The sequence below is a fragment of the Hyperolius riggenbachi genome, chromosome 4, assembly GCF_040937935.1.
Source record: "Hyperolius riggenbachi isolate aHypRig1 chromosome 4, aHypRig1.pri, whole genome shotgun sequence".
Taxonomy (NCBI): domain Eukaryota; kingdom Metazoa; phylum Chordata; class Amphibia; order Anura; family Hyperoliidae; genus Hyperolius; species Hyperolius riggenbachi.
Window position 1 is genome coordinate 479,906,053 of NC_090649.1, and position 25,886 is coordinate 479,931,938.

Genomic DNA, 25,886 nt, shown 5'->3' on the forward strand with positions numbered 1-25,886 from the left:
CCCCCCCCCCCCGCCCCCCGTGAAAATAATCGTAATGCGGCAATGTTTCACCAGAAAATAATCATAATGCGGCAGCATTTCACCAGAAATTACACTTATTGCGGCAGCGTTTCACCAGATAATACATGTAAATGTGGCAGCGTTTCATCAGAAAATACTCGTAATGTGGGCAGCGTTTCACCAGAAAATATACATAATGTGGGCAGCGTTTCACCAGAAAATACACATAGGCAGGACTCCTCTCCCCCCCTTCCCAATAGTTCCCCCTAATAGCCCTGACACCTGCCTGCACCGCCACCTATAAGAAGAAAACATTTATTCACCTGCAGAAGACTCATCTCCTGGCCTCCCTCTGGCGTGCAGCAGCTCGCTCGATGATCTTCGTGCAACTCCAGCTGCAAAACTCCTGCACTGACAGGCAGAGCAGGGCTATGGGAAAATTGTGCCTGAAGCCTTGCATTGGAAACACAAATAGTCTCCAGAGCAGGGCTTCGGACGCCATTTTCCCATAGCCCTGCTCTGCCTGCCGAAACCAACAGACTCCGCAGGCTGCAGAAGTGAGCTTACGGGCTGTGGCCAGCGTACTGGCGCGGCGTCTGTCAGACGCCGCAAGCCATTTCACCACCTGGGGGGACACCATCTGGCGTAGGTCCATGTCCCCACCCCACACAGCACTCGTGACCGCCTCATCATGGCAGAGGGGGATGGAAGGAGGCAGAAGGGGACAGAAAGAGCCACAGGGAGACAGAAGAAGGCACAAAGAGGCACAGAAGGAGGCACAGGGGGCAGAGGAAGGTGCAGGGGGAAGAGGTAGCACATGGGAACTGACGAGGCACATGGAGACAGAAGGAGGCACAAAGGGAGGACAGAAGGAGGCAGAGTGGGACTGAAGGAGGAACAGGGGGCAGAGGTAGTACAAGGGGACAAATAAAGGCAAAGGGGACATAAGGAGGCACAGGGGGACAGAAGCAGGCACAAAGGGGCACAGAAGGAGGCAGAGGTGGCACAGGGGGACAGAAAGAGGCACAAAGGGAGACATAAGGACAAACAAGGGGTCAGACATGGCACAAGGAGACAGGAGGCACAAAAGGGACATAAGGAGGCACAAACGGGGAAAGAAGGATGCACAAGGCACAGAGGTGGCAGCTGCCTGCAACTTACGCTAAGGAGATGCAGCAGAAGCAAGTAATAGAACACCCATGGGGTGGGGCTTAGTCTGGGCTTAATTTGGGGGTGGGGCTTAATCCAGCAGTATGGCGCCCCCCAGGACCAGTGGCACTCCAGGCAATGGCCTATACTGCCTATGCCTAGAGGCGCCCCTGCAATCAGGTTTCAGAAGTAAATGAAAGAAAGATGCTTATTAGCTGCTCTGGGCAATGGCCACACTTTGGCCCAGACTGCCATAGCACTAGTCTTGATGAATTCGCCCCACAGAATTTAGCACAGAAATGTTAAAGTGCTGTGGAAAAAAATAAAATAAAACTCACAAAACATTTGTTAAAGTGTAAAATCAAAAATCAATTCTTTACTTTTCTCTGGAAAACAAGTAATAAGGATGCTAAGCAGGCAATCCAAAAGTTAAAAATCACTCTTACTTTTCTTCTCCACAAAACATCATTCCCCAGTTTCCGTGGCTCTCATTTGGTATATCTGCCGCACAAAGGAAGTTGCAGGGCATGCTGGGTATTCTTTTTATCTTCTTTACTTTCCCCTCAGACATAACTAATGCAGCCTGATTGGCTGAAGCCTCTTTCCCTCCCGTTTTCCCCTCCCACACCTCTGTTCCTCTCTGATTGGCCAATATTTCTCAATGCACTTTCTACTGCAGAGCTGGGTGGGAGTGTCTGAAGACTGGGAGGAGGGTGGGCAATGATATACGGACAGAGTATGGGCCAGTGCACGCCAAAAAGCGCTAGTGTAATCGCAATGCTCAACGCTTTTTGTAGTGATTTTACGAGCGAGTCTAGGCATGTCCCTAGCGATTTTCTAATCATGCCTATCGATTTTTGGAGCGTTTTGGTGTAGCGGTTTTTTTTTGTATGTTTTGTTACAGTACAGCTGTAACTGAACAGCTTCTGTAACAAAAACGCTTGGGAAATCACTCTAATCTAGCGCTTTTCAGAGCAATTTTCCACTTTCCTATATTTAACATTGAGGCTGAATCGCCTCAGAAATCAGCAGAAATGCTGCAGGACCCGAGTTTGCGTTTGGGAGAAAATCACATCGCTCTGGTGTGCACCATCCCATTCAAATATATTAGCCAAGTGCTTTTTAAAGCGCTGGCGTTTTTAAAAGCGCTCAGAAGCGCTCTTGGTGTGCACCAGGCCTCAGTGAGGAAATGTCAGGATTGGCCTTTTTTTAGTATAGAAAAATCACTAAAATCAAAACGTGGACAGTGCAATACATGTGTTATGTAAGTAAAACAAGTATTTATCTACTTATATAGGCGTTTGTTTGTTTTCTGAGATAGTATGGCTGACAGCTTCTCTTTAAAGGGGAACTGAAGTAAGAGGTATACGGAGGCTGCCATATTTATTTCCTTTTAATCAATACCAGTTGCCTGGCAGCCCTGCTGGTCTTTTTCTCTGCAGTAGTATCTGAATAACACCAGAAACAAGCATGCAGCTAGTCTTGTCAGATCTGACTTTAAAGTCTGAAACACCTGATCTGCTGCATGCCTGTTCAGGGGCTATGGCTAATAGTATTAGAGGCAGAGGATTAGTAGGGCTGCCAGGCAACTGGTATTGCTTAAAAGGAAATAAACATGGCAGCCTCCATACACCTCTCTCTTCAGTTCCCCTTTAAGCTAAATACCCACCAGCAGAAATGGAAGAACGATCGTTTCCCTGATCTATCTGGCCATATCTGCAATTGTCATTGGGTCATTCACACAAAAGCAGCAAAACCTGCGCATGTCAATGAGGATCGGAACAATCCTCAACGACTTAATCAGACATACTGGTCGTTCAAAAATGAACGATCTCCACTGGTGTCGTGCGTTGCTAAACATTGTTTAATGGATTCTCGTTATACAATATTACATGATATCGTGAAAAAAATTATTTGTCGCGCAAAACCATTTGTGAAAAATCGTTTAGTGAGTATAAGCCTTAATGGCCCATTCACACTGGTGGTGATTAGCGTCCGTTTACCGCCATTCACCGAATCACCGGCGATTGTAAAATCCTTAGTGTGATAATAAGTATAGGACAGTGATCTCACTGCCGCGATCGCCGGCGATTTGCGGTAAACGCAAACACGATGCATGCAGCAGGGTTTTATTTTTTGCAATTTTAAAGCAACCGCAATTGTAATGAATCAAGATCGCTCAAAAATTGTGAAAATACACAGTGTAAAATACGCGTTTATCGCAAGAAAAATCCCAGCACAAAACGGTACCAATTTTGCGATCTCCAGTGTTAAAGGGAACCTGAGGTGGGTTTGAAGAATATTATCTGTATACAGAGGCTGGATCTGCCTATACAGCCCAGCCTCTGTTGCTATCCCAAACCCCCCTAAGGTCCCCCTGCACTCTGCAATCCCTCATAAATCACAGCCACGCTGCTGACAAACAGCTTGTCAGAGCTGGCTGTGTTTATCTCTATAGTGTCAGTCTGCTGCTCTCCCCGCCTCCTGCAGAACTCCAGTCCCCGCCTGCATCCCTTCCCTCCCTGCTGATTGGAGGGAAGGGACGGGGGCAGGTACCGGAGCTATGCAGGAGGCGGGGGAGCAGCTGAGACTGACACTACAGATGTAAACACAGCCTCACAGCACGGCTGTGATTTATGAGGGATTGCAGAGTGCAGGGGGACCTTAGGGGGGTTTGGGATAGCAACAGAGGCTGGGCTGTATAGGCAGATCCAGCCTCTGTATGCAGATAACATTCTTTAAACACACCTCGGGTTCTCTTTAAAGTGCCCTAAAAGAGTGCAGGTTTCTAAAGGACAGACCGTTAAGCTTCTGTCCCTGTAAAAAAAAAGAGCCAGCACGCTAATAACGTTATAGCAATAACGAGGCAGGGAAAAGCACGCTCTGACAACCTCTGAAAGGTCTAACGCTACTAATGCTGTAATGAATCAAAATTAAAATCGTATAAGGGATCACATGTCGAGCTTTGATCTCTACAAGGTCAGAAATGCGTCTGATCTCTCCCTGTGACAACTGAATTACGTTTGTTGTGGTTAATGCTAAATTAAGAAAACCACAAAATATATAGCCCAACTAAACTACTGTACTGCAGTGAGGCCTTGTGTACAGATGAGGTGAAGGCAAGCGTACTGCCACAATGCTTTCATAACAGATCCAAACAGTGTACAGATCACAGGATGCCAATTTAAGAACAAATTCCTTATGTAGCTGGCAAATTCACAGAGGAACAGAGAGACTGGATTCATACCTCCCAACTTTTTGAGATGAGAAAGAGGGACACTTAAGCCATGCCCCTGCCACACCCGAGACACCCCCCAACACCCCTAGTCATGAATACCGTAAAGATTTTATAAGAAAAATATGTTGTTTTATAATTCAAACCACACTGGTCCTTTCTATCCTGGTTCATTTTCCTTCATATTAACATTAGAAACATATTAATTTAGGCTGCTTTCACAGTGAGACGTTACAGGCGCACGTTAGAGAGCAGCCTGTAACGCAGCCCACCGCACAGTAAAGAAAAATCAATGGGTTGTTCACAGTGCCCACGTTGCGTTACATTGTAACGCAAGACATCAAGACAACGTACTGCATGCAGTACTTTACACGCGGCTAAGCCGCGTTAGACTGCTTGCACATGCTCAGTAATGTTGGGGAGGAGGGGAGAGCGGCCAGGCACATGGATAATTAATATTCACTGCACTTTGTGACGTGTGCAGTGTTTACTTCCTGGAGCGGCCGCTCTGTGCGGCGATTGGCTGGCGGGACCACGTGATGCCGCATGCGTCCAAGAGTACGCATCACGGCATCACGGACGCCAGAGTGAGCTGCACAACGCGGCTCGCTCTGACGTCCACATCCAACACCACCAGGCGTTGCGTTAGGGGCACGTTATGCGACCATAACGTCCCCTAAAAGGCAACGTCCTGGTGGGAAAGTAGCCTTAAAGGATGGGAATAAAGTTTAGAGTTGATCAAACACATTTTTAGGAGAGAAATATATATATTTACATAGAAAGAGGGACAAAGTCCTGAAAGAGGGACAAATAAGGAGGAAATAGGGACAGAGGGACAGGACTCTCAAAGAGGGACTGTCCCTCCAAAAAGGGACAGTTGGGAGCTATGTGGATTGGCCAGTCATCAGTATTTCTCGGGGGTTTTAGGCTGAGACACTACATATCAAAGTGTACCCTGCTATCATGGTGGGAAATTTAAACTGCACCCGAGGTGAAAATAAAATTGATGAGAGAAACAATTATATTTATCCTCCTGCTCCTAAAAATGACTTTTTTAACCATTTAAAGAACCAATTGGCGTGGACACAGCAGCAGCCCCAGGACCGCCTGACACCGATCGGCATGCCTGGGGGCGGAGTTTGCAGGGGATCGCGCATCCCTGCTTGAACGACAGAGCTCTGCTCCGGCTTTAATCTCCCAGCGGCGATCACCACTAGGAGACTGTTAGACAGCGAAACCGCCGTCTATTAGGTACAGCGCTACGGTCTAAGGCAGCGCTGTACAGGGGACGGCCAGAGGCACAAAAGCGATCCGCTGTGATAGGCTAAAGCCTTTCACAGCCGATCCCGCTGATAGGCTGACGGAAAGGGGATAAAAATAAATAAGTAAATGTATTTAAAAATAAATAAAATAAAATATTTGTAAAAAAAATAAATAAACATTGGGGGAGAGATCAAACCCCACCAACAGAAAGCTCTGTTGGTGGGCAGAAAGGGGGGGTTGTGCGGCCCTGCAGCGAGGCCTTAAAGCTGTAGAGGCCATTTTAGTGAAAAATGGCCTGGTCTTTAGGGGGATTTAACACTGCGGCTCTCAAGTGGTTAAAGGGGAACTGAAGAGAGAGGTATATGGAGGCTGTCATGTTTATTTCCTTTTAGACAATACCAGTTGCCTGGCAGCCCTGCTGATCCTCTGCCTCTAATACTATTCGCCATAGCCCCTGAACAAGCATGCAGCAGATCAGGTGTTTCAGTGGTTCAGACTTATAAGTCTGATCTGACAAGACTAGCTGCATGCTTGTTTCTGGTTTTAATCAGATACTACTGCAGAGAAATAGACCAGCAGGGCTGCCAGGCAACTGGTATTGATTAAAAGGAAACAAACAGGACAGCCTCCATATACCTCTCTCTTCAGTTCCCCTTTAAAGGAGTTATCAGGCATTATTAGTCAAAATAAGTGCTTCTTACCTGGGGCTTCGTCCAGCCCCAAGCTCCCAGCATGTCCCTTGCCGCAGCTCTGCCCGCAGCCATTCGCCTCCTCTCCCTCCCAGGACCTGGAGGTCGGCCTGTACTGCGCACACGCGAGCTGCGCTGTTAATCACCGCCACGTGGACTGGAGCGTACTGCGCAGGCGCAGAACTACGCAGTACGCTCCGGTTCACGAGGCGGTGATTGACAGCGCCGCTCCGATCAGAGGCGGAGATCCGCGGTGGTTTGCTGCAAATGGAGGCAGAGCTACAGCAGTAAGCTCTGCCTCCCTGGGCAGCAAAATCCACAACCAAGAAAGTCGTGGAGTTTTGCCCTAGGATTTGAGGATTTTAGGTCTGGCATAGATTCTTAAAGAGAACCCGAGGTGGGTTTGAAGAATATTATCTGCATACAGAGGCTGGATCTGCCTATACAGCCCAGCCTCTGTTGCTATCCCAAACCCCCCTAAGGTCCCCCTGCACTCTGCAATCCCTCATAAATCACAGTCACGCTGCTGACAAACAGCTTGTCAGAGCTGGCTGTGTTTATCTCTATAGTGTCAGTCTGCTGCTCTCCCCGCCTCCTGCAGAACTCCAGTCCCCGCCTGCATCCCTTCCCTCCCTGCTGATTGGAGGGAAGGGACGGGGGCAGGTACCGGAGCTATGCAGGAGGCGGGGGAGCAGCTGAGACTGACACTACAGATGTAAACACAGCCTCACAGCATGGCTGTGATTTATGAGGGCTTGCAGAGTGCAGGGGGACGTTAGTGGGGTTTGGGATAGCAACAGAGGCTGGGCTGTATAGGCAGATCCAGCCTCTGTATGCAGATAACATTCTTTAAACACACCTCGGGTTCTCTTTAACATCATAAAAGGTAAGAACTGATTTTTAAAGAGGCTCTTCAGAGTCTCTTTAAAACAGCCAAGAAACAGTGAGAGACAGCTTGAGATAAGCTGGAAAGCAGGAAAGCAGGATAAGCAGGAAAGTTCAAAGGGTCATTATTTCTGCTATTTTTGTTTTATAGCTTAAAAGACAGAGTGTGGTTTTAAAACTGCAACTGTAATATATTCAATGATATAAAGAAAAAGCTATATAAGTGAAAATAAAAATATGAGAGTCTTTTCTTTGCTACTGATGTTCTATTCATTATCCGTACTACACATACAATTCATTATAGCATACTTTTTTCGCTTCAGGTTTGTTTTAGGCCTGGGGCACACCAAAAACCGCTAGCAGATCCGCAAAATGCTAGCAGATTTTGAAACGCTTTTTCTTCTTTTTCTGTAGCGTTTCAGCTAGCGTTTTGCGGTTTTGTGTAGCGGTTTTGGTGTAGTAGATTTCATGTATTGTTACAGTAAAGCTGTTACTGAACAGCTACTGTAACAAAAAACGCCTGGCAAACCGCTCTGAAGTGCCATTTTTCAGAGCGGTTTGCAGTTTTCCTATACTTAACATTGAGGCAGAAACGCATCCGCAATCCAAAATCTGCAGCAGCCCGGGAGTATGCGTTTCTGCAAAACGCCTCCCGCTCTGGTGTGCACCAGCCCATTGAAATACATTACCCTAGCGGATCCGCACCCGCAAGCAGATCGCAAACCGCAGCGGAAACGCTCCGGTGTGCACTAGGCCTCAGAGCTAGAGGTGGAGGTGCTTTGAACAATTTTTAACACTTCTGCTGACACTGAGTGGTATAAATGATCAATACTCCCCAATCAGAGAGACATCGGTCGCTTTCCAGATCCAGTGAGGCCTGGTGCACACCAAAAACCGCTAGCAGATCTGCAAAATGCTAGCAGATTTTGAAACGCTTTTTGTTATTTTTCTGTAGCGTTTCAGCTAGCATTTTGCGGTTTTGGGAAGCGTTTTTGGTGTAGTAGATTTCATGTATTGTTACAGTAAAGCTGTTACTGAACAGCTTCTGTAACAAAAACGCCTGCAAAACCGCTCTGAACTGCCGTTTTTCAGAGCGGTTTGCGTTTTTCCTATACTTAACATTGAGGCAGAAATGCACCCGCAATCCAAAAAATGCCTCACCCCGGGAGTATGCGTTTCAGCAAAACGCCTCCCGCTCTGGTGTGAACACCCCCATTGAGATACATTAACCAAGCGTATCCGCAGCCGCAAGCAGCTGCAGAAACGCTGAAAAAGCCGCTCGGTGTGCACCAGCCCTGAAAGAGCATTATTGACCTAACTGCACGCTTATCATGGTTTTTTAGGGACACAGACAGGTCAACCATTATTTCAATGTAGCACGGCCCTAGCAGAGGCCTGCCCTGTGCTACCAGCCTTGCACAGCACACAGCTCACCTAACCCGTGGCATATTATCACATATTTACATAGCGCTGACACATATTGTTGTTGAAGAAGCTCAGACAAATACTGCTTGTATCACAGCCTCCCCTCTGGGAGAACCAACTGTGTATTTAGGAGGAAGCCCATACAAATAGAGAGAGCATACAAACTCCATGCTGATACAGAACTAAACTTTAGTACTACAAGGCAAACACACTAAAAGGGCCCATACACTCAGCCGATTTTCTGGCAGATTGATCGATCAAAATCGATCAAGCGGTCGACTGCAAATTGGTTGACCGATGGCCAATTTCGATCGATTTCGATTGATTTCCATCGAACTGGCAGGGTGGAAAATCTAGGTCGATCTGTTGAGAATGCTTATCATTTTGCATTGGCCCTAATGGAAATCTGATGACAAAAAAATGCCATCAGATCGATTTTCAATAGATTTCAAAATGAAATCTATTGGAATTCTATCCTAGTAAAAAATGTTCCCAAAACACATCAGATAGATAAGAAATCTATCTGATGATCTATCTGCTGCTAATCTGACGAGTGTATGGCCACCTTAACTGTTTAAAGAGACTCTGTAAATAACAACATTTTCAGCTTTATTTCTTCTATCCTATACGTTCCTATACCTGTCCTAATGTGGTCTGGATTACTGCAGCCTTTTCTAGTTGCACTGTCTCAGTAATATATCTAATCTTCTTTTCTTTGTCAAGCTTTGTCAACCCAGAGGGGAATGCGGACACAGACAGCTCTCTGCTCTCAATTTCAGCTTGTCTGAGGGGGGAGGGAGCTGCCCATGCTGAGAAACTGTGAGAATCCCTGACTGGAGTGCAAAAAATGTACTATGTAATAAAAACTTGTAGTATACATGATATATATATATATATATATATATACATACATACATACATACATCACTTCCTGGTTAGCGGCCATGTTTTTTTGTTTGTAAACACTGCCTAAAACTGGCGATTGAAAGCCAGGATCACGGCGGGGAGTGGTGGAACCGGCAAAGAGGGATCCAGGAGATCAAAGTTTCTCGATTGGTATGTTTTTTATTGTACAAATCGGACAGTACAGATTCTCTTTAACCATCAAACCTATATCATATCCTAGGCAACCTTAACTTTCAATTATGAGACTCCCACAGCTTGCACAAGTCAGGCCCGTATTTACCTCTCAGGGGCCTATAGGCACAGATGTCCTGGCAGCCTAGACTTCCCCCTCCACAAACCCCCACTAAACTGCACCGCAAATGTGCTGGCTGTCCCAGCTGTCACTACTCCTTTACCACTCATAGGTAGCTACAGGTGCCCCTTAGTATTAGGTAGCCAGAAGAACTCTCAATATTAAGTAGCTAGAGGTGCCCCCAAATGTTAGGTAGCTAGAGGTAGCTCAGTATTAAGTGGCTATTGGTGTCCTGATGGTAGATCTTGTCAGTGGAATGCAGAAAGCAGGCTGAGTAACCTCTCATTTACACTCTCATCAGCACTCTGCATAGGGAAGGAGGGAGGGAGGCGCTCTGGGAGGGGCGTGAGCCACCTTTCCATCATCAGGCGCCTGTAGGCTCATGCCTACAGTGCCTTATGGTCAATTCGGCCCTGGTATAAGTACTAGAGTGTAAGCCTGACTAACCATATTTATTATGGTTTTGTATTTATATGGAGTTGGCTTCTTCTGCAGCACTTTACAGAGTACATAGTCAAGTCACTGACTGTCTTCAGAGGAGCTCACAATCTGATCCTACCATTGTCACAGTCTAATGTCCTACCATATTATTATTATGTATTTACAGTATATAGCACTGACATCTTCTGCAGCACTTTACAGAGTACATAGTCATGTCACTGACTGTCCTCAGGAGAGCTCACAATCTAACCCCTATCATAGTCATAGTCTAACGTCCTACCATATTATTATGATGTCATCTTTTGCAGCACTTTACAGAGTACATAGTCATGTCACTGCATACGTATTAGTAGTTACAATTATTGTTAATTTATTGTAAAATGTGGGCACTTTAAAATTAAAACATAATAATAATGTATAATCATAAAATGATAATTGTTGTATTAATTAATAAACTGGCAACGGTTTTTACTAATCCTAGCCAGTGGCAGTACATTACTCGATTTTCATGAATGATTGACCTTTAGATGCCATCATGTTAAAATCGAGAGTCCATTATGCTTGAAAAATGCAATTTAGTCGATATCTGCCCGAATCCACATCATTTTTCGATCGAGCAGGACGGACAATATCGGTCGACCGTAAAGGAAATCGGTTGAGGTTCACAGGATTTCGATTGACACAGAATTGATTTTTGGTTTCACCGCCAGGATCTTGCCTGCAATATTTCGGTCACTGGTCAATTTACTATCGATCGATCACACTGTCATCGATCGCCAAATAGTGTTGATCGCTCAATGTAAAAACATGTAATTTATGGGCACGATGAGATTTCTCAGTCGATTTACTGTCTGATTTTATTTTCAATCGATTTTCCAACCGATTTTCTTATCAATTTCCATTCACTTCTATGAGAAATGGATCAGAAAAACAATCAAAATAAGATGGGACATGTCGGAAATGATCTATCGAACCATCTATCTGCTGAAAAAATGTATGGTGTATTCCCGGCATTAACTGGGTTTCTCAACATCTGGAACTTGTAGTTCGGTGCAGTTCAACCCAAAGTAAGCTAAAAAAAAAAGATAGGAATCTTAGCAAATAAAAACAACATAAAAGGCAATTTATCGGTGTGTTGATTGAGAACATAAGGATGTCATTTTCTGTGTCTACTTCTTTACGCTGGTTTGTCTGAAGTTTCTATTTTGCGTCCCCCTGGGCTGTAATATGTTGGCATGTTATAAAAACAGATAATAATAACAACAATTATATAATCATTTGCATAGTGCTGGGTCCCGGGTTTTAATTCCAGCCAGGGCAGTATCTGCACAGAGTTTGTAAGCTCTCCGTGTCTGTGTGGGTTTCCTCTGGGCACTCCAATTTTTTCCCACGTCCAAAAAACATACGTATACGTTAATTGGCTTCCCCTAAATTGGCCCAATACATACACTACACGATACATAGACATAGGACTATGGTAGGGATTAGATTGTGAGCCCCACTGAGGGATGGTTAAGTGACATTATACTCTGTACAGCGCAGCGGAAGATGTGGGCGCTATATAAACACTAAATAATAATAAATAGTTTGGAGATGGTTGCTGATCGTCTTATGTTCTACAAGAGGCACTTGAGATAAGCTGGCACACCAGGGGGTACCTGGCCAACGTTCAGTTACTAAGGCTATGCTTCCACTATACGTAGGTGAATCTGCAGAGAAAAAAAGCTTGCGGATTTATATGCGAATTTGCATGCATTTGCAGGCATTTTTTTCTTGTGAATACGCATGCGTATGCAAATTTTTATTTTCATTTTATTTTCCCATCGCCATTCATTACTATTGACTTCCGCGCACGAAAACGCGTACGCATGAACGCGAAAATGCATAAATTGCTGCAGAGGCGTCCATGAATTTTGCGTATAATGGAAACTGGCTCATTGACTTGTATTGTCATGCGCATCTGCATGCAGAAAACGCATGCAAATTTGCGTTAGTGGAAATGGGCCCTAAGGGGTACATAACTGATTAAGAGTAATAGGCCCTATGCAGTAGCAGCTACTCAAACGAGAAAGTAATTAACACAAGGAAGGTGTAAGTAGTAAATAGTTTGATGCCATTAAACCACTGTCGTCTTCCTCTTCTGAGCGCCCTGAATTGACAGAGCGGCGCTTGTTCTCGACGCCGCAGAGTGTTCCGCACAATATTTTTATAATTATCAATAGTGGTAAAGATTCTTCGCCTTGTCCCGCCTGCACACAGATAGCCTTGTTTTCCCCCTTGAAAGGCTACGTTTGATTTGCACACTTCTGCTGTAAGTAAATGACTTCTGGCTGCCCGGGCTCAGCGTCTGCCATTGGCTTCTGGCTGCAGCTTCACTTGTAAATATCCCCCCTTTCTTTTTAAAGAGAACCCGAGGTGTGTTTAAAGAATGTTATCTGCATACAGAGGCTGGATCTGCCTATACAGCCCAGCCTCTGTTGCTATCCCAAACCCCACTAAGGTCCACCTGCACTCTGCAATCCCTCATAAATCACAGCCGTGCTGTGAGGCTGTGTTTACATCTGTAGTGTCAGTCTCAGCTGCTCCCCCGCCTCCTGCATAGCTCCGGTCCCTGCCCCCGTCCCTTCCCTCCAATCAGCAGGGAGGGAAGGGATGCAGGCGGGGACCGGAGTTCTGCAGGAGGCGGGGAGAGCAGCAGACTGACACTATAGAGATAAACACAGCCAGCTCTGACAAGCTGTGTGTCAGCAGCGTGGCTGTGATTTATGAGGGATTGCAGAGTGCAGGGGAACCTTAGGGGGGTTTGGGATAGCAACAGAGGCTGGGCTGTATAGGCAGATCCAGCCTCTGTATGCAGAGAATATTCTTCAAACCCACCTCGGGTTCTCTTTAAAGCCCCGGGATTGTCTTTTTTTTTCCAGAGGGAGTTTTAAAAAATAATTCATTCATAAAGAAATGTGCAACCATTTACAATGAAGGTAAATAAACATGGCAGCAGCGGGCCGTGCGAATGTCACAGAGCGTTCCCTGCGTTGGCATCGGTGCGACGTGATATTACTTCCCCCTAATCAACTCTGAAGGTGATATTTTAGCCAGAGTGGGGGGGGGGGGGGGGGAGGTGTGCTATGGTTGCGTATATATTTATATCTTCAGGAGGGGGGGCTGTACACAAGCAACGATAGGTATTGGGCAGCACGGTGGCGTCGTGGTTAGTACCCTTGCTTTGCAGCGCTGGGTCCCCAGTTTGTATCCCGGCCAGAGTACTATCTGCATGGAGTTTGTATGTTCTCTCTGTGTCTGCATGGGTTTCCTCCGGACACTCCGGTTTCCTCCCACGTCCCGAATACATACAGGTAAGTTAATTGGCTTCCACATAAATTGGCCCTAGACTACAATAAATACACTACACGATATAGACATAGGACTATGGTAAAGATTAGATTGTGAGCCCTTTTGAGGGACACAAGACAATGTATACTCAGTACAGCGCTGCGGAAGATGTTGGCGCTATATAAATACTAAGTAATAAATAAAATAATAATATAGTCCTGGATTGTACCGCAGTGGTACGACCACCGGGCTATTTTGATAAGGCAAAAGCGATGACAATTGAGAGAAACGAATTGAGAAAACGGTTGGATACACTTTATGTGATAACAAACATTTCCGATTCTTAAAGAAATACTCAATTCCTTCTTTAAGCCCTACACAGCGAGATAATCCTGCATAGAGCTCCAATGTACAATCGCATACAAAAAATCTACACTCAGGCCCTCCAAAACTGATAAGCGATGGTCTGATTGTATTAAAAACACTGCTATCAGGTGACAAAAAGTTTTCAATCTTCACTTGGGTCATATCAGGCCATGGGGATGGTTTCTGAAACTTTTGAGAGAATTAGCTGATGTGCGAATGGATTAGCGTGCGAACAGCAATGGTGAACTTTTTTTTCTTTTTAATAAATCCATGAAAGGCGCTCTGGCCACAACAGCCCTTAGCAATTAACCTTTCGGCAACCCTTGCTATGGGCTGATATGACTCAAGGGGGGGGGGGTTGCAGACTTCTGCCACCTGATAACATCACATCCAGGCCAGATAGGATGGATGGCTCACTGTTCTCCAATCATCTCCAGCCCAGGAGAACCTCAGTAAAATCAGAACGCAGGTGTCAAAGGAATTATTCAAGATGAGTTGATCTACTGAAGATGTAAAAGTAGATTTTCTTTTCTAAAGCTATACGCCCCAGCATGCTGGAAAATGTCTGCCATTGCAGTTAACTTGAATTAAAAATTGGCTTATTTAATTATTTTAAGTATTTATATAGCACCGACATATTATGCAGCGCTGCATCGTCTTGTCACTAACGGTCCCTCAGAGGGGCTCACAATCTAGTCCCTCCCTACCATAGTCATATGTCAGTGTATGTATCATGTAGTGCATATATCATAGTCTAGGGCCAATTTAGGGGGAAGCCATCTTAAATTGTATGTTTTTGGGATGTGGGAGGAAACCGGAGTGCCCGGAGGAAACCCACACCGACACGGGGAGAACATACAAACGTCATGCAGATGTTGACCTGGCTGGGATTCGAACCAGCCCTTGTGGCTTTAGTGATTAGTTGAAAGTGAAAAATGTCTAGTTGGTACTCTGTGTATTCATCATCATTTGTTTTTGCGAGTTAAGGTGCCCATACACTCGTCAGATTGGCAGCAGATAGATAAGAAATGCATCTGATGATCTATCTGATGCGTTTTTAGAACATTTTTTACCAAGATAGAATTCCAATAGATTTCAGTTTGAAATCTATTGAAATTCGATCTGATGGCATTTTTTTGCCATCAGATTTCCATTAAGGCCAATGCAAACTGATAAGCAATCTCATCAGATCGACCTAAATTTTCCACCCTGCAAGTTCGATGGAAATCCATCGAAATCGATCGAAATCGGCCGTCGATCGGTCGATTGGCCAACCGATTTGCAATCGATTGATCGATCGATCGGGATCGATCGGTCGGCCAGAAAATCGGCTGAGTGTATGGGCTGCTTTAGGGTCTATTTTTGAAATAATGTACATATATATATATATATATATATATATATATATATATATATATATATATATATCAGCGCTGGATCCCCAGTTAAAATCCCCTTGCCTGTGTGGGTTTCTTCCTGGCACTCCAGTTTCCTCCCACATCCCAAAAACATACAGATAAGTTAATTGACCTTGCCTTAAAAATTGACCATAGACTACGCTACATACATAAACATATGACTGTGGTAGGGATTATAGTGTGCGTCCCTCTGAGGGACACTTACGGTAAGTGATAAGACAATATACTATGTACAGCGCCAAGTAAGATGTCGGTGCTATATAAATACTAAAATAAATATATAATGTATTTTGTGGTTCATTAATGTGCCTTAAATTTTACATTGTATATAAGGTGACTTCTAAAATCTAGTCAATATCTTAAAGTACAAAAATAATCTGCACAATGTATATTGCTGTAAGATATCAGTGCCTTTGCCATCCAGCAATTTATAGAGTGCTTAGATCTGTTCGCAGTGGCTTTGCGTTATTAATAATAATTATACTAATGTACAAAGAAAGAAACGTGTTATGAAAAAGGGGCACTGTAATCATCTGAGCATCTCAGCAGCTTGCATGACAAAAGGACATCTCCAAGACCTTCTGCAGCTAATAAGAAATGCTATCAATGATGTGCTGATGCGTTTCATAGCCAGACTATTTCAATTATTGTAAGGATTTGCTAAAGCAGACACTTCCTTGCGCTCGCTAAGTGTTTTCACGCCGTGTTTTTACAATAAAGTTGGAATGCTAAGAATCTACACCAGCCTGGACCCCTCACAAATTAAAAAAAAATAAAGTTTTTAAGGTGATGCAAGATGTTTTCGTAACATGCAAATGTTCCCAAGATCCATAAGGCACAAAAATGGACTTTCAGCTATAACTTCGAACTTTTGCTGGTTTTGAGAAAGGAAGGGATCTTAAGGTGTGTGGACTATGCCAGACTTACCTGCAGGATGTTGGGATGCTGAAGCCTTTGCAGTAGGATCATTTCTTTGACAATTTTGAAGGAAGCCAGTCTGTAGCAGTCCTCGAGAGCGCTGTATCGCTTTACGCAATTCTGGATGTCGTGACCTCCGAAATCCACCGATTTCAGTGCCACCGACAAGGTGTCATTGAGGACTAATTTATACACAGCCTTGGTGTAACCAGAACCCAAATAATGCACGTTGGTCCCCTTGCTGATGTCCTGGCAACCTAACAAAGGTGGCTGCAGGGACAGATCTATTTTTGAACCGGGATGGGATGGTGATAGAATGTCCCGGTCGAACATGGACCCCTTAGGACTTTCCCATTTCTGGTGATGTTCAGAAGAGGACTTTTGGGCCAAGTCCATCAGCCTCCTCTCCAGTGGCCTCAACAACCTTTCCGTGGCCGAAATTGGCGCCTGGTGCTCTCGGTAGCGGATGACCTCCTGGTACCTGTCTTGGAGCTGCTTCAGTAGATCCAGAGAGCCCCCCTGGACTTGCCAGGATGCATCTAGAGGAGCAGTGGTCCCCCTATCCTGCATCTGCTGAGTGTGGTCAAATCCAGGCACGCAAAGTAGATTCAACACAGTCCCAAGGAAAAAGGACATGCAGAAGCCCGCGAACACTGCGATTTTCCGGCGTCTCATTCTCTGGCTGTGTCCGGGGATCCAGCCTGAGGATTTAGCATGGAACGACGAGATCTGCAGCAGATTTTCACATTGTATTCCTAATTCCTGGAGCTTCTGGGCATCCCCCATATAAGGAAGCCTGCGCAGACACTTGCCTCTGTCGTCTTGCCTCTTTCGTCTTACGTAGAGTGGCTGTCCTGAAAAGCCACCACAGCCTCGATCCTCAGCATCCACTCAACTCCCAATCCAGAAGACTCTTGTTTCCTCTCACCTCTCCCTTTTGTAGATGTTAGCTGCAGGACTGTCAGAGCAGGAATGAGCAGAGGGGGGAGGCGGATTTAGAAACAGTTCTCTTGAAGCCCAGCCTCTTGGTGAGTGACAGCATCAGTCATTCATAGAGAGATACAACAGTTCCCCTCCTGCAGGAGCAGTGCCCACACTGGGGACATGTGGCTCATTGCATTTTTTTTCCGCTCCTGTGTCTCCTGATCTGCAGAGTTCAGGAGGATGAGCTGGGGCTACTGCCTTTCGCCTTCCACACAAGCTGGAGAGAGAAAGAGAGAGGAAAGGAACACAGGCTGTAAACACAACAGAGGATTCAGAGATCGACGGGTGCCCCCAGCAGTTTAACTCCTAGTAAAGCAGCCAGAGAGACAAGAAGAGGTCCTCTCCAATCCAAACCAAACAAAAAGCTATTGGCAAAAGCAAAAACATTTAGCATTGCCAAAGCAAAGCATTAGCATGGGAGGGGGTGGTTGTGGGGTTATAGGCGTGGGGAGGGTATAGGGGACAGTATAAGGTACAGAGAGACACATATGGAGAAGTAAGGTGCCTGGGTGCTGCAGTATTACCATGCAACCACTACTCTGCAGAAAAGCAAGGATCAGGTTACCCCGGACAGTCCGCTCCTCCATGTGTATTCTCCACAGCTCAGCAGTCCTATGTTATTTCACCCACCGCATGGGGCACGTCAAATTAACAGTTACAGTCCCAGGGCGGCCGTAAATATTAACTCTGCATTTTGCTGATGTGCATTGTCTTTGTGCGTTTTTAGGCATTTGTTTTATTTCATTATTATTATTTAGTATTTTTGTAGCGCCAACATCTTCCGCAGCGCTGTACAGAGCCAATAAATGGTATCATCCTGATTTAAAACTTCTTGCTCCTCCTCTTTGACATTAAAGGAAATCTGAGGGCTTGTTCACACTTAGGCCCTATTCACACTTGCAGAACGCTAGCGCTCTTGCTAGCGTTTTGCTCTGAAGATTTTTGGCGATTAACGCGAAAAAAATCTCCATTCACACTTGCCAATTTTTTTCACGATTAGCGCTTCTATAGCACTAAACGCGATCGACGGGAAATCGCCTGAAAATGGTGCAGGATACAAATTAGCATTTGCCGATTTGCATTAATCCCGGCGATTAACGCAAATCGCCCAAGTGAGAACGTGCCCACAGGGTATTACGGCGCTAGCGCTTCAAAAAGCGCTGATGCTTGAGCGTTGTGCCGAAATTGCCGGCAAAACGCTCAGATGTGAATGGGGGCCTAAGGGAGTTTTTGCCCTTTTTTCAAGTGCAGGCGATTTTCAAAATCGCCCTAAAAACGCTTGTGCAATGATTCCCTATGAGAGAGTTCACAGCCGAGCGGTTCGTTTCTGATCTGCTCAGCAAAGCGCTGCCTGTACAATTTTTCAGGCGTTTTTGCTAGAATGGAAGGTATAGGAAAAACCGCAGAACGCTCACAAAATCGCTTTGTGCAGCAATTGCATTCGTGGTTTTTCCGGGTCAGGGAGTGAATTGCGAAACCGCTCGGGAAAAAGCGCTTAAAAAAGTGTTTTTACCAGAAACGCAGTGTGCAGTGGAGTGCCGAGAGGGGGGGGGGGGGAGCGCACAAAAATGCTCGTGTTTTTGATTTTAGGTGTGAATGAGGCCTAAAGGCAGAAAAAAAGAAACTCAGTTTAACTTACTTGGGGCTGCAGCCCCCTGGAGTAGTCCTGTGCCCACTGCATCCTTCCAAGACCCTCTAGCCAGCAGCAGCAACCCCCTGCAAAGCTGGCTGGTCAAGTGCCTCCTCCCTGCGTCCCCGCTGCCGGGAGCGTTCTGTGAATGCGCAGTATGTGAAAATAGCTACTGCGCATGTGCAGAGCACTCCCGGCAGCAAGAGCACGATCGGGGTGTCCACAGCTCGGATGCGCATGCACAGTAGCCTCTGACTGGCAACGACCGGCCAGCTTAAAGGGAGTCGTCGCTGCTCGCTAGAGAATCGTGGAAGGACGGTGCGGGCACAAGCTGACTCCACAGGGCTGCAAGAAGCCTCAGTTAAGTTAAACTTTTTTTTTTCTTTTAGTATCCCTTTAAGGGCTGGTTTACACGGACGATTCTGTCTCGACACTCGTTAACGCTGTCCATTTACATGCATGGACATCCATTGGTATGATCCCTAACCAGCATTTGCACAATCGGCGCATTTTGATTCCGATTTCTGACATTGTCTGGGCGGGGGCTTATCCGACGTTGCTTCTAGGATCGGTTACTGCCACGCTTCCGCGCCCCCCTGTGGGGATGAAAAACGATGCCCGCCAAGAAGAGGTGCCAAAAGCCGGCAAATGCTTATATGCATGCTTGCAGGAAAGCATTTGAAACAAGTGCTGCCACGGGCGTCTGTCTGAACCAGCCCTAATGCCTGGCACACACGATTAAAATTCCGGTGACATTTACGGTCAAATTGATAATTTCCGATAGATCCGCTATGATTTTCAAAAGATTTTCTGATTGATTTTGTATAGAATTGATCAGAAAATCGATCGGAAATTAGAAAGGACCTGCCGAAAATTATCGATTCAACCGTCAATCTGACAGGAAATTGCATCGTGTGCACCAGGCATAAGGGCTGGAACCCACTTGCGATTGTGAAACATTAACTTTTTTTAAGCAATTTTGACACTTATAAGCGGAGCAATTTCCAGAGTGATTTTAAGGAAAAACTATTTTGGGCCCTGCTTTCTCTTATGAGATTGCTCGGAAAAATCTACATGCACAATGTTTAAAATTACGAAATCACAATCGCTCCTGTGGGATCTCGGCCATTTCACTTTCAACAGCGAATCCTAGAAACCATAAAAAAGGCTGCTGAAGGCCCCGGGGAGGGGATGGTGTTGGCACTACAGTCGAGCAACTGGTAATTTTTGGAGGATAAAAGTCGCATCCTCCTTAATTTACTTAATTCGCTCTAATGAACAATTAACGTAATGATTGTGACAAAACATTTATAATTCACTTTTCTCCTGGTAGGCTCAAAGCGCTTGAGCTGCAGCCACTAGGGCGCGCTCAGTAGGCAGTAGTAGTCTTGCCCAAGGTCCTCTTACTGAATAGGTGCTGGGAACCTTCTGTGCATGCGCAGTAGAGATTTTTTTGGACTGCGCATGCGCACAGCTCTCCTGTCCATGCGATCAGGAGGCGTGTGGACCAGGACAGCGCATCCAAGTGACAGAGGGTCGCTGCGGGGGACCGGAGGGATCAGTTTATCACGGTGCGGGCACAGGGTGGATGCAGGGGGCTGGTAGCTTAAAGAGGATCTGTAACATGAAAAGATCCCCTGGGGGGTACTCACCTCGGGTGGGGGAAGCCTCCGGATCCTAATGAGGCTTCCCACGCCGTCCTCCATCCGTCAGGGGTCTCGCTGCAGCCCTCCGTGGAGTCCGGGCAGCGGTGACATCAATATTTACCTTCCTGGCTCCTGCGCAGGCGCTCTGACGGCTGTCGGCTCCGAACTACACGGAAATACCCGATCGCCGTCGGATCTGCTCTACTGCGCAGGCGCAAGTTTCCTGCGCCTGCGCAGTAGAGCGGACCCGAATGAGATCGGGTATTTCCGTGTAGTTCGGAACGGAAAGCCGCCACAGCGCCCCCGCTGGAGCCAGCAAAGGTAAATATTGAACTGACAGTCGGCACAGTCGCCGGCTGTTCGGAGGGCTGCAGCGAGACCCCCGTGGGAGAGAGGACGGCGTGGGAAGCCTCATTAGGATCCGGAGGCTTCCCCCACCCGAGGTGAGTACCCCCCAGGGGATCTTTTTGATGTTACAGAGTCTCTTTAAACTTTTTTTCTTTTCGTGCAGTGTAGGTTCCAGTACACTATGGCCTCGTTCACATCAGGGCCGTTTCTGTGCGCTTTCCACAGCGCACTGCCCTGTGCGATCAGTAAGGTATTCATTTTTCCATGTAACTAAATGTAGCTGGTTCACATCTATGCGCTGCGCTGAGCAGCGTTACAGAAACGTAGTGTTGCATGCATTTCTGTGCGCTGAGCTGTAAAGCGCACAGCAATGCAAGTGAATGGGTCCGCTTTTTTAGCGCATAGAAGCGCGTACAAGCACATAGAAGCGCATGCGTTTTTTACCCCTAATTGGAGAAAAACAAAAGTTTGCTTTCCTAAAACAGAAAGAATTTGCGATAATTCAGGTTGGAGTGAGCTTGAGATGTCTCCCAGGGCATCACTGCTGAATATATGCAAATTAACCATTATACCCTTAGAAGCTAAACACACCTCCAGAACCGCTGGAATGCAATGATGTGTCAGCTAATTGGAGAAAAAAATACATTTACATACAAAAACAAAGTTTTATTGACAACTGCTGCTGCTACAGTAAGCAAAACGTGCTTTAAAGAAGCGCAGCGCAACGCATAGAGACGCGGACTAAAGCGCGCACAAGCGCATGCGTTTTTTACCATGCGCTTTAACACGTTTTTCAGCGCAGCAGATGTAAACGAGGCCTATCTGGCGATCTAGCCTATGTGGTTACAGGCTTGACTATGGAAACTTTGTAGCAAATGGAAGTGACAAAACGTTTCAGTGAGAATTCTTGATTCAATTTTGCTTTTCCCCTCCAAACTCAATCACACACTAGTAACAAAAGAAGAAATCCTACACCATAAAATAGAATAAACTGATAATTACACCTCATTGCAGCACACAATAACTAATCAGTCTGATAAACAATGCTGATGGGATTTTTCAGCCACTCTGCAGGATATAAATGCCGTTGATGTGTATCATTAGGCCCGAACTGTGTTTTCTGTTTGTCTAGCTGTAGAATAAACACAGCGGGCAATGATGAGTGTTTGCACAAGATTATCTGACCTCTGGGGTGAAGGGGGGGGGGGGGGGGGGGTATTTTTTGATGCTATTTAGAAGCATTGGAACTTTTATCTCGGCTGATAAAGAGATCAGGACTTACCCGGCAGAGGGCAGAAGGATGAAGAAATAGGTGGATGAGCCGGAAGACGTCCTGATTGCTGCCAATGCTGCCCCAAATGAGTCACTGCACAGCTTTGGCCAAGGGGTGGCGCTGTTGCAGAACTGCAGATTCTGCTGCACTTGGGGAGCTGGATTGCTGAGAATTGTAGTTCCTTCCGCTGAAATACTGATGCTGGAATTTAAAACTTGGTTGGAGAGTAATTTGATATACAATTTCAAAATACACCAAGTACACCAAGCTAGAGAGTATTTTGAAACTGTAAATCAAATTATTAACCTAATTATTACAAAAAAAAAAACACATGTAAACGGGGGATTCTCAGTATCTGCCAGGGTTCTGTTCCAAGAAAGACATTTGTTAGGGTGAATCAAATTTTGCATATATTTAAGAATGTCAATCAGGACTGGAACCCACCAGTAATCTCTGTAGCACTTTAAAATCGCGACGGAGCTGTGTGCAGTGATTCCTAGGGCCAGTGGCGTAGCTAAGGAGCTGTGGGCCCCGCTGCAAGTTTTACAATGCCCCCCCCCCAAGTACTCTACACATAACAATTGATACGGCGCACCAAAACCTGCCAATGGCAACGACAGTGTCAGAGGTGCAAGAAGGGGATGGGGGACAGTTTGTTAGTGATTACCACTATTCAAAGTATGTATAGAAGTGATTATTATGAGCACAGGACCAATAGAGAGCTTATACTGTAGTTGAGGGAGGGCCCTTCGGGGCCCCTCTGGCCCAAGGACCCCGATGCGGTCGCTACCTCTGCACCCCCTATTGCTACGCCCCTGCCTAGGGCCGATTGTGCTTGTGTTTCCCGTCAATAAGAAGCACTGTACAGTTAAAGGGGCCCATACACCTACCTGCTCCGCCGGCATGTATCCCCGCTGTCCCCTTCTCCGCTGGGTTCCGGCAGGCTTCACTTCTTCCTGTCCGGACAGGAAGTTTGAACAGTAGCGCGCCCTCTACTGTTTAAACTTCCCCGGACAGTGAAGCTGGAGCTGTGCGCGGAGAAGAAGACAGCGGAGACCGGGTATACGCGCCGGCCTAATCAGGTAATGTATGCGGGGGGGGCTTCATGCTGAAATCAATTCACAATCTGGCAGCCATATGATCCCTCTCTGATCAGATTCGATCAGAGAGGGATCTATCTGTTGGCCGATCTGATGGCAAATTGACCAGTGTATGGCTACCTTAACTGTACAGCGCTTTCCATTAAAGATTCACGGGTTCTTGTTTTTTTTTAACCACTTGAGGACCGCAATGTTAAACCCCCCTAGTGACCAGGACATTTTTTGTTAAAATGGCCACTGCAGCTTTAAGGCCTCACAACACAGCACACAAATGATTCCACCCCCCTTTTCCCCCCACCAACAGAGCTTCGGATCACCGCTGACACTCTGGAGGGCGCTGCTGCAGATCGCAGCGCTGTACAAAGTAATTAGACGGCAGTTATCCCGTCACAGTCTACCGAGCGGCGATCGCTGCTGGGAGACTGAAGGCGGAGCGTGCGTGCGATCTCCTGCTAGCCCCATAGACAGGCGTTCACGCCAATCGGCGTGGAGCGGTCCTGGGGCTGCCGCACTGCTCACGCCAATTGGCGTGGCGGAGTCGGCAACTGGTTAAATTAACTCTCATACTTACCCATTCTTACATACTTATCCTCATACTTAAAGAAAACCTGAACTGAAAATTAAAAGTCAAAATAAACATGCACAAGTCATACTTACCTCCTGTGTAGTCCACTCATCAATCTCTTTCTCCTGTCCCGCGTCCTGTTTGTCCACTGTGATCAATGGAATTCTCCGTCCTCCATTTTGAAAATGGCCATTACCCATAACAGCTTTCTGGTCAACACACAGTTAAACTGTAATATCTCCCACTTGAGCCATAGGGAAACATGGCACATCAGTTGTCCTCTCAGCTAAAACTGACAGCAACTGATATATTTCAGTTCTGACAAAATGTTGTCAGAATTGGAAGGGATCATCGTCAGAAGAAAATTGTGAGCTTCTGAGTGGAACTGATGGCAAGATAACTATGAAATGTTCATTTGAAGTTACCTCATGTGTTTATTTTAAATAATTTTACTCAGTATAAGTTCCCTTTAAAGGATCCCTGAGGTGACATATGACATGATGAGATAGACATGTGTATGTGCAGTGCCTAGCACACAAATAACTATGCTGTGTTCCTTTTTTACTTTCTCTGCCTGAAAGAGTTAAATATCAGGTATGCAAGTGGATGACTCAGTCCTGACTCAGACAGGAAGTGACTACAGTGTGACCCTCACTGATAAGAAATTCCAACTATAAAACACTCTTCTAGCAAAAAATGGCGTCTGAGAGCAGGAAAGAGATAAAAAGGGTCAGTAGTTCATAGATTTTAGCTCTGGGATACTTCAATGAATGTGTCATTGAGGAAAATAATAAAACAGTTACAACTTAAAAAGTAGATTTATACATAAAATAAAACCGTGGAAAATCTTAAAAAGTCATTTTTAGGAGAAGGAAGATAGATACAATCGTTTATTTCATTAGTTTATTTTCACCTCAAGTGTCCTTTAACAGGTGTCTGGATGTCCTGCTTCTTTCCATAGTCCCACCCCTTGCTTCACTAAGACCTATCAGAGAATCACCTGTGACCTCTTCTGTTAGGGGGTGGGGCTACGGACGGAAGACGGACATCTAGACCCCCGGTAAGTATAAATAACTTTATTTAAATTTACAATTGCTCGCAAATGCGCTCAAAATGCTGCATGTCCTGTGATTGCGATTAACCCTAATCGCAACCACACTAGTGGGTTCAGGTCCATTTAGATACATCGGCAAAACTTTTTTGACAATCGCCGGCAATCCCAAAACACTGGTGGGTCCCAGCCCTCATGGTACTTTCAATTGTTTGCCATCCAAATTGCATTACGGTGGCATGCTGCCGTACTTGAGCAAATCTGCAGCGTTTTGCAGCGGACAAGACAAGCAGGCGGAATCACATACAATGATAGTCTATAGTGTTGCTGCAGAGGCATATGCAGTTCCGCAATAAAACATACTACTTTCCGGCACAACGCATGCGATTATCAATGGAAATCAATGGCTGCGATGCACATAGCTCCAACTTCACTCAAATGTTAAAATTAAAGGAGTACTGTAGGGGGTCAGGGGAAAATGAGTTGAACTTACCCGGGGCTTCTAACGGTCCCCCGCAGACATCCCGTGCCCGCGCAGCCACTCCCCAATGCTCCGGCCCCGCCTCCGGTACACTTCTGGAATGTCAGACTTTAAAGTCTGAAAACCACTGCGCCTGCGTTGCTGTGTCCTCGATCCCGCTGATGTCACCAGGAGTGTACTGCGCAGACACAGACCATACTGGGCCTGCGCTGTGCGCTCTTGATGACATCAGCGGGATTGAGGACACAGCAACGTAGGCGCAGTGGTTTTCAGACTCCCCCCCCCCCCCCCCCTTCCCCCATTACTCTAGATTTTAAGCTCACAAGGGCGGGGCTTTCTCCCCATTTTGTGTCCTGGAAATCATTATACATTTTATTCATCGTGTTACTTTTATCACTGTCATTACCAATTCTGTATCTTGTATTCTGTATTTTGTATCATTTTTGTATTTTGTCACCAATGATGTCTTTTGTACTGTATATACCAGTGTC

General features: G+C 45.9%; 1 protein-coding gene across 2 annotated transcripts in view; it reads right to left on the reverse strand.

The window, feature by feature from the left end:
- The window catches only part of PKDCC (protein kinase domain containing, cytoplasmic), a 155,343-nt gene that overhangs the window by 108,778 nt on the left and 20,679 nt on the right, over window positions 1-25,886 (reverse strand). The window contains exon 1 of one of the 2 annotated variants that reach the window (XM_068232965.1): window positions 16,327-17,409. The exons of the other annotated variant lie outside the window; for it this stretch is intronic. Within the exon in view, the coding sequence (XP_068089066.1) occupies window positions 16,327-17,103 (777 nt within the window). The 5' untranslated portion in view covers window positions 17,104-17,409. Of the gene's footprint in view, window positions 1-16,326; window positions 17,410-25,886 lie in introns of those variants that run through there. 2 annotated transcript variants of the gene reach the window in all.